The following is a 9,522-nucleotide window of genomic DNA, read 5'->3' as shown; positions in this document are numbered from 1 at the left end:
GGTTTCTGGTTACAACCAGAACCTTGCAAGAACCCAGTTGTTTTCTAAAGTGGACCTTGGTGTTAACAGTGGTTCTGTGAGGTCCAGTTGTGTCTTTGGTGGTTCTGAGGCTCACCAAGATGATGCCTAAATGGGCCAGAACATCTCAGAGTGTTCTGAGCAACACTGGAGACTAAAGTTTCCATTTCTGTCAGTTCCTACAACCAAAGAAGAAGGTTCTCCTCCTTTTGGACTGGTGTGGACTCAATGGTAAGCCTGGAGATGTTCTGGTTCTGAATCCTACGACATCATGCAGCACTTGAGTTTAACTCCAGCACCTTGGAACAATTTGTGGTGTGACACAGGGTAAAATCTGCCCAGCAGCCCACCGTACTGCTCTGGATGCATTACCAGAGCAAGAACAGGTGGCGGACCATTGGTTAGAATGACGGCCAATCACGATGTCTGGTTGGTCCTTCAGGCCTGTTCCAGATTTCCCCATCAGGTGTGAGGAGGCAGCTGGAGACAAAGCTGCTGCAGGCTGAACTCCCAACCAACCAGTTCATCCATCTATGATCTTTATGTATGTTAAGACTCACAATACAAATATGGTTTATATCTGAACCAGCTCAGCTTGGAGGCATGAAGTTTGTCTGAAGTGAACTGAAGCTTTCAGGGTTTCTGAAATCCGTCTGGGATCCAGAAGAACCTGCCAATCTCCCCATCCCGGTCTGGTAGGATGATGACGGTCTGCGCTCCAACTCACCACACGGACACACAAATCACTATTCATCTCTTCTGCGTTGAAGACAAACTGCACTCTGACATCTTCCCCTCAAACAGCTGGACAATAAAATCCTGGACTCTGTGCTGCCAGTTAGTGAGGAAATCTGGGACTTTCTGAAAACATTTATATTCATTTGAAAGTTAGCAGCAGTACTGTGTATATAACTGTATTTATGCTTTGGATGTTGTGGTTTAGTGCTGTCTCTGTTCAAACACATCTGGATCAAATAAGCTGCTCGTTTCCAGCCTATTGCAGAGAGGAATGAATGCTGGTGAGGGATTCAGACATTTTGGAGCAGAGGTGAATCTAAAAGTTGCAGGATGGTAGGACTGGAGGGCTGGAGTTGGTGACCCCTGATCTAGTCAACCAATGTAACCGTGGCAACCAGGGGAGCCGCCAGGAATCTTGGTCCCCATTACAAAACATTAAATTGGGCCCCCAGACCAGCTGCTGTTAAAATATCTCGAATCTGTCTGACCCATTGAAAGCACCACAATTTTAAAGGCCTGCAATGGCCTCGCTGTCTTTGGTCCAATACTGGTTCTAACACAGTATTTACATTTTACATGCAACAGTCCACATACAGTATGCAAATAGGTTGCTTAATATTTTTATTACTTGCTGAAATGTCTCTCCCCAATAGCAACAAGCAAAACACACATAAAGCAATACAAACTTCTCAAAAAATGCTATGTAGCTGCATTTATTCAAGCTGCAGTACATAACTTTAATAAAAAATGTTTTCTNATATATTTTGTGGGCGCCCTGTTGGTCAGGGGCCAACAGGGCCCCTGGCTGGACAGGACTAGGAGGACCTGGGTGAGGAGAGGACTGGAGTGGCGCCAGTGGTGGCGCTGCTGAAACTTCCTACTGAACCGAGTCCTGGAGCAGGAGGTTCTCCTGGTGGTGGAAACAGAACTAGAGTCATCTAGAAGTCTCCGTATTCATCAGACCTTCTGAGCATCCAGCCGGCTGGGAGCACAGCTGTCACCCTCACACCCAAAAACCCAAAGTTTCTGTGAAAATAAGAATAAACAGACAATCTGACACCCAGTCCAGTCGTCTGGCTCCAGAGGTCAGCTGGATCCAGCCCCCACTGGACACTGACAGAACCAGTTCAACTCCCAGTAGGATGTAACTGGGACCTCATGCAGACCAGTGATGGGATGGAAATGATCAGATTCACAAACTGTCCACTAGGGGGCATCAGTAGTGGAGTGATACTCTCTTCAAGCAGCTAGTGGAGCATCTGACATCTGACGATCAACATGCACAGAGGATAAGCATTAGCAGCACTGATGGAGGCACACAGGGGTCAGGGGTCAGGGGCCGTGGGGAGGACGGGGTCTGCATGAGGGCAGGTGGAGGAGACGGATATCCCAGTGAATAGGTGTTAGAACCAGTGCATCAGTGAGGATGCCCAGTCCCTGTGAGATCTTTGGATGTTGGACTGTTTCCAACACGGGTCAATTGGATGTTTGGGGGTTCCTCAACGACCCAATGGTTCCAGCATGGGGATAGCCAGCACTGGGTTTCCTTTACTGGCAGTCATCAGACAGGAAATGGGGAGAGACACAAAGAGGAAAGCATGCAGGAACGTTCTCACAGTCTGGAACTCTAGAGCTATAGCCTTCACTTACAGGGTACCCATAACACCCCTCAGCTACTGGAAGCCAGATGCTCTCTGCTGGCCGCCCTGTAAATCAACTCTTTCCAGTTCTGTCACTAGTCTGCAAAAGAACCCAGTTCAATGCTGGTACAGAGGTGCTGACCAGTGGGTGTGGTGCTGGTTTCCCCCCCATTAACACCCATGCTACCAGCACTAACCCTAACCCCATGTCTTCCAGGAACATCCCCTGAATCAGACAGAGATCCTGATGGGTGCAGACGTGTTTCAGGTTTGCCCTGGAGACTGGTGTGTAATGTAATGCAGATAAACAAACTGGGCCTGGGTGGAGCTAGCCTAGCAGAGTGCTAACAAAGGTGCTAGCTAAACCCGAATCTACGACAGAAACACAGAAAACTAGGAAGGCGTCTTACCTCGTTGAGCTGTCCAATCAGATTAATTAGAAAAGCATGGAGGGACCAGGGAGACAAGAGTCATGAGTGGGGCGACTGGGGGCCCATCTCACCTCACCTCATCAACAAATGATCAACAAATCATCACTCACTTCACAAGATGGATCTGAAAATCTGGGTGAAAAGGCAGATCCTGACATGTTTATGTTTCATTTCTGTGACTGAGACACCCGGCCGGTCACAAGATGTCTCCATCAGAGGGGTTGAGAACCCCTGAGGGTCTCAGGGGTTCTCGACCCTAACCCTAACCCTGAGGGTCTCAGGGGTCCCCAAACTTTTTCCTGTGAGGGCCACATAACTTTTCCCTTCTCTGCTGGGGGCCGAGTCAGTTTGTAACAGAAAAAGTGACGACTGCAGGAGCCTAAATGTAAAAATGTATTGTTTTCCAGAAGGGACAATAAAATAACTCTCTCTGGGTTCTTCACAGAACAAAAGTCAGGAAATAAATAATACTATTAATGAAATAAATACCGTATTTTCTGGACTATAAGCTGCAGATTTCTCTGCTGCTCCAGGTTTTCCACAGCGATGCAGCAGCAGCAGAGACACCCAACATCTGAGTCATAACAGGTCAACTGAATATCACCTTTATTACAGTTGAAAAAGAAAAAGGTGCCAAGTTTAGATTTAACTGAACTGATTACGGTATTTTCCGAACGGTAACCGTAACAGTAAAAGTGCTGATCCTTCGTGTCTGCTACTAGCATGTGCTAAATGAAAATGCGCACTTTCTTCTTCTTCTTCTTCTTTAGATTTCAACGGCAGCTTGCATCAATTATTGTTGCACTACTGCCATCTACTGGATCCTAATATCTATGCCTCAAATTCTCATAATGATCCCAGTATTTAAAAAAATTAAAAATCTTCTTTTTCCCCTCAATGCTATTTAACTGATCAACAACATTCTCAAATTTCAATTCCCTATTAAAACCTAATTCCGTTTTAATGGGCAATTTCTTCTTTTATTTCCAATTTTGACTTCCAATGATTCACTTCCTGCTAAACAGTCCCCTGGTGGTTGAAGAAAAATCCACATATAAGCTGCAAGGTTCAAAGTTTAGGAAGAAAGTAGCGGCTTATAGTCCGGAAAATACGGTATATGAAAAAAAATCTAAAAGCTCTCTGGTAATGTGGAGAGATGTGAACTGGGAGCCATTCCGGCTAGAGACCGGGCCAGAACAGAACAGAACCAGAGTAGAACCAGAACAGAACTCCTCGCTGATAACTTTCTGCAAATGGAGAGTGAAAACTCTGAGTGTGTATTCAGTATGTATAATGGATCAGCCCTGAGGGCAGCCCGCAAGCACACTGCTCACACACACGCACACACGCACGCACGCACACACACACACACACACACACACACACACGCACACACACACACACACACACACACACACACACACACACACACACACACACTGGAGCCATTCCCTGTTTGGGCCCATTAGCTGCAGGGAAGATCTATAATGTATGTCTGTGAGTGTGTGTGTGTTCAGGTAAGTAACATCCATTAGTAAGTTTCTCCTGTTAAAATGGACAAACACACACATACACACATACACACAAACACAAACACACACAGATTTCGAGAAGCTCCAACCTGCAGCTTGTAGAGGACATTATTGGAAGGATTTTCTGTGGTTTCAGTTTTTACTGCACCTCCTTCAGAACCTCCAGAACCTCCAGACTAATCATCACTGATGTACTTCCTCTCAGCAGATGATCAGATCATTCAGGGAGGACTCTGATTGGTTCTTGGACTGGTTGACGGATCGATATCATTGATCGTTGATCGGATCAGACAACCAGAGAAATCTCTGTCTGGGACTGGCAGAAACTGGCTGCACCACACTCCACTGCTGAAGTACTTGGACAGAGAGAACCTAATTTGTTCAGACCAGAACCAGAACTGGACTCGTTGGACTCACACAATGTGGCTGCAGCACGCAGCCAGGGAAGCCAGAGGAGTAAGAATGGGCCGGATCAGAACTGAAGCAGACCTGAGCAATGGATGCATGATGGCAGGGTGTGAAACTGGGCCAGTGCGTTAGACTCCCTGGGCGGTTCTGGTTCCCCTGCTGATGCCTCGCCTCAGCCTCCTTTACAGAAACTTTTAGTTTTAGTTCTACCAGGAGTGATGGTAACCCTGGAGGATCGGAGAAGGTTTCAGTTCTGACTCGGTCTAGGAACCATTCCACCAGGGCCGAGCAGAGCCCCACCGGTTCTGATCCGTTTGATGTCAGCTGGGTCAGACAGTCGTGTTCTCACCTCGTACTCCTCCTTGAACCCATAGCCCTCGGCACACTTCATCTGGGTGATGTGCTGCAGCAGGTCAGCGACCCGGATGGCCGGGTGCAGCTGACCCGTCTGGTAGGGCAGCGCCTCCCGCTCCGCCTCCCGCTGCTTGTAGTGGGACTGGACCAGGCTGCTGGTTTCACTGGTCATGGTGTGGCTGCTGTCGTCTGCAGAGGAACAGAAGACGGACGGATCAGACAGCAGGTCAGTGTGGACATGTGATGGACTGGACCAGGCTGATCCAGATAGAACCAGAATCTGTTCATTTCTAATGATCCAGCTGGACCAGATCCGGTTCGGTCTGAAGGCCGGGTTCTGAAGATGATCTGAGACACAAAATCTGATGCTGAAGCTTTGTTTTGGACAGACTCTGACTGGGTAACACTGATGAAGGCCGTTCCCCACAGAACCAGGAGAACCCTCTAGAGGTCCATCCGCTCCTGAGAAGACATCTCTACTGACTGGACTTTCCTTCAGGAGACACAAACCACATGTCCTCTTCAGAGGAATACCTCAGAACTTCACTTCCAGCACCAACAACCCGTCCTGCTGGTCCTGGAGGACCTCCAGGTTTCAATCCAGAGTGGATCACCCCGAGCATCACCTCTCTGTACCTCCTGATCACTTCACGGCTTGGGACCAGACCATCAAACCCCCCAGGTGGTCCAGAAGCTGGCTCATCTGCACCGACCTCTTCTGAGTTTCCCAGATAGTCAGAATCTGATCCCAGCCCCTGCCTACAGAGAGCCCTTCCTTAATCCCTAATCCCAATCCCCGTAGCTCCTGTTCAAACGATGCTCCTCCTGGACCACAGAGTTCCTCCAATAACCTTGTCAATAACCAAGAAGCTTCAAACTATTCTCCTTCGTGGTTGTGACTGAAGCCCTGAGTTTTTGAAATTGTTTTATTCCCAAACCAATTTAGGCCATTTTCCCACATCTGGGTCAGGTCGACTCGGTTCTATTGGAACCAGAACTTCATCATCTGCTCCATCTCCACCTGCTGCGGTTCCCTTTCCCTCTGCTCTGTCAAGCTCCTTGGTTCTGTGAGGAAACCTTCCACATGTAAATTGGTCTGATTAGAGAGTCAAATGTGGTCTAGTCAAAGTCTGGAGCGAGTGAGTCAAGCTTCATTTAGAGAAACCGGTCCGCACTGAGTCTGTCCAGAACCAAGGAAAAGTTCTGGTCCACATCCACTCCTACAAGACTGTCACCATGACAACACAGATGAATGACATCACATTACATGTCTGGACAGAGGATGATGATGGACTCTTTCCACACTGCGGCCAAAGATCCCAGCTTTAGTCCCAGTAAGGGTACTGGTCTACATCCAGTCCAGATCCAGCACGGTCCGGTACAAAGAGTAAAACTGGACAAGTCCAGAACAGCCTGGTTCTGCCTGTGTGAATGGGACCAGAACAGTTTGGGTTCTTGGAGTGGCAGTGTGAACAGAGCAGAGTTCAGAGTCCTGGAAAAGAACAAACCTTGGTCGTGAAGTGGACATCAGAGCTAAACCCGTCCAGAACTCTGGCAGGAACGTTTCAGCAAAGACACGGCGGACACAACTTCCACTACGCTCTCTAGCTGTTCTTATTGGCTAGCCTGGGGGCTAACTGACCAATCAGAAGCTCTCTACCTGAACAGTCCAACCAGTCAAGGTGAGGAAGATGGACGAGGCGATGGCAGTGGTGGCTGGTGATTGGATGGATGAAACAACCAATCATAAGACATCAAATGAGCTGATTGGTTAAATACAGGATGATGGGAGGGGCTTGGGTTGTGACATCATGACAGAGGGTACAAATGAAGCTCTGCCATACTAATGATGACATCACAGCAGGTAATGGGTGTGGCTCCATGCAAAGTGGTGACACCCCCCAAACACGAGCCCCCCCCCTAGTCAGCCCCAAATTTAACCACTTACCATTAATGGGCACTTTACACAGAGACGGAAAGAAGAGAAGAAGAGAGGAGACACGAGATGAGCAACAACTTTAGCTTTTAGCTAGCTGCTAACACAGCTAGTACCAAACACTGTAGGAGCTCTGCTGAACCCCGGACCCTTCTACCAGAGAATAGCTAACCCTGATCTAGCTAACCTAGCTAACCTTGCTGACCTGACTAACCTAGCCAATCTAGCTGATTTTGCTAACCTAAGTAACATGACCAACCTAGCTAACCTGGCTAATATCCTGAACCACCCAGTTTGTCCTCGGATTCCTGCTCCTCTAACTAGCTAAGCAAAGTTTCTATTGCCTGTCTGTCCACTGACGTATCCTAAATTTTAGCTGAGGCATATTGGGGCTATTTTAGGTCAGAGCGGAGTATGTTAGGCCAAAGGCACAAAAGGAAATATATCTTGCTTTCAACAGGAAATAGGAGGAAATGTCTTTGAACGTTGTCCATCAGAAGATTGTTATTGTCTGGATGAAACTGATCACAGGACTTCCAGGATGCTGGAGGACCCCTTCACACTGGACAAAGACCCTTATGGGGCACTAGAATCAGCGCTTGGTGGTTTCTGGAGTGTCTGCAATGCAGGAGGTTCCTCAGCTGGAGCATGAAAGACCGTGGAAGATCGCATGCTGAAAGCTTCAGTTTGGGGTCCTGGATGGTGATCGGGGTGCAATGCCAGCAATGTTTCCATGAAGGGGGTCAACTAATGAGTCAACAGGCTGGGAGGACTCTGGATGTCCTGTAGGTGTTTGGCATGTTCAGCTGGGGCCGATGGGAGCTCCATCTGATTAAACACAGCGCGGTCATGGTGGACAGTTAAAGGCATGGTTTCTGTTCAAACTATCGCTCTGTGTCCTGGACTGAAGCTATGAACCCATAGGTCCAACTACTGACAGGCTCCTGTGGTAACTAGAGGTTCTTTAAATCAGACAAGTCAAACAGAAACACTGATCCAAACTCAAACCAACTGTTGACATTTGCTAGAAAATATCACAGGTTAGTGAGCGCTCCATTATTATTCTCAGTTCATTCAGATTTTACGCTGAAGATGAGGAAGTAAAAAAGCTCCTGTGTTATTCCCACTCCCAAAGTCCACCAGAGCGTGTTGTGTCCATGCAAAGGTTGAAGGTCACAAACAGACGTGACATCAACACGACACGCAGGAATGTTGTGGATGTGGGGATGGAGTGAAGCCCACCATAGTTTTAGTCACAAAACAAGAAAACAGGGTGAAAACCAAGGAACCAGAACAATTATTCTAAATTTCAAATAAAACAAGACGAAGCAAACTGAGTCTTTTCAACCAAAGAAAAACATGAAGGAACTTCATTCAAGTTCAAGAATAAAAGCAAAACTGTTGGAGATAAAACAGTAAAGATGGCAGAACTGGTCACTAAAATCAAATAAAGAGAATAAAAACAAAACAAAAGCAGCTGAACAAGCAAGCAGGAATGGATGGAAGCCAGAGAATCCCTGTCTCTCTTTCTGTCCGTCCTCTCCCTTCACCTGCCAGTCCACTTCCTGTCTGTCTGTCTGCCTGTCTTCCTCTGGTCTGTCTACCAGTAAACCTGAACGCTAACCTCCTGCAGAGAAAACAAGGAAGAGAGTCTCACCCAAGATGGCTGTTGGTACGAATGGGTCTGCCATCAGGACACAAGAGCAGCAGACAGACAGAGAGAAAGACAGGACAAAGAGACGAGTCAGTGGACCACAGCGCGACTGAGCGTTGTGGGTGTGGCTGGCAGCTGAAACACCGAGGAATTTCAGTAAATTCAGCTGAAAGTTCATCATTTACACCGAATGATTCATAAATCTGGACCTAAAGACGACTCTGTGCTGCCGTCTGTCAGTGTGATGCATTCACTGTCAGTGTGATGCATTCACTGTCAGTGTGATGCATTCACTGACCATATATCTTGCTGTTAAGGTTACCTGGGTAGTAGGAGTTGGGGACGGAGGTGCTGATGGTGTTTGTCTTCAGGGTGAAAGAAGATGGAGACGACATGGCTGCAGAGACAGAGCAGAATTTATCAACGCCATGACTCCACCCACATGACTCCACCCACATAATGACTCCACCCACATAATGACTCCACCCACATAATGACTCCACCCACATGATGAGATGAACATGTCTCATGTCCCCATCTGTCCACCTGGCTTTTAGTCAGATTTATTATGCCAGTTAGACAGTGTGTGTGTGTGTGTGTGTGTGGACTCACTGTGGCCGTTCAGAGTGTGTGTGTCCACCATGGCTGTGTGTTGGGAGCTGTTCACCATCAGAGTCATTTCCTGTCTGGAGCTCAGTGTTTCCTTCCTCTTCTTGGCCAACTTCCTGCAGACAGAGGCGATGGGGCTGACCTGAGTCTCTGTTGGGACCCAGATGGACCCAGATGGACCCAGATGGACCCAGATGGACCC

General features: G+C 47.7%; 1 protein-coding gene across 1 annotated transcript in view; it reads right to left on the bottom strand.

Annotated features, from left to right (window-relative positions):
- The window catches only part of LOC106941552 (receptor-type tyrosine-protein phosphatase mu-like), a 28,130-nt gene extending 18,649 nt beyond the window's left edge, over positions 1-9,481 (bottom strand). The window contains exons 1-6 of the mRNA XM_015024607.1: positions 9,324-9,481; positions 9,034-9,108; positions 8,715-8,741; positions 7,070-7,081; positions 5,117-5,310; positions 2,807-2,815 (exon numbers count right to left, since the gene is read on the bottom strand). Of these exons, the coding sequence (XP_014880093.1) occupies positions 2,807-2,815; positions 5,117-5,310; positions 7,070-7,081; positions 8,715-8,741; positions 9,034-9,108; positions 9,324-9,390 (384 nt within the window). The 5' untranslated portion in view covers positions 9,391-9,481. The remainder of the gene's footprint in view (positions 1-2,806; positions 2,816-5,116; positions 5,311-7,069; positions 7,082-8,714; positions 8,742-9,033; positions 9,109-9,323) is intronic.
- Between the last annotated feature and the right edge of the window lie 41 nt (positions 9,482-9,522).

Source organism: Poecilia latipinna, unplaced genomic scaffold (genome assembly GCF_001443285.1).
Source record: "Poecilia latipinna isolate Pla-1442-1.1 unplaced genomic scaffold, P_latipinna-1.0 Scaffold3741, whole genome shotgun sequence".
Classification (NCBI taxonomy): Eukaryota; Metazoa; Chordata; class Actinopteri; order Cyprinodontiformes; family Poeciliidae; genus Poecilia; species Poecilia latipinna.
This window is presented reverse-complemented; position numbering and strand designations above follow the sequence as displayed.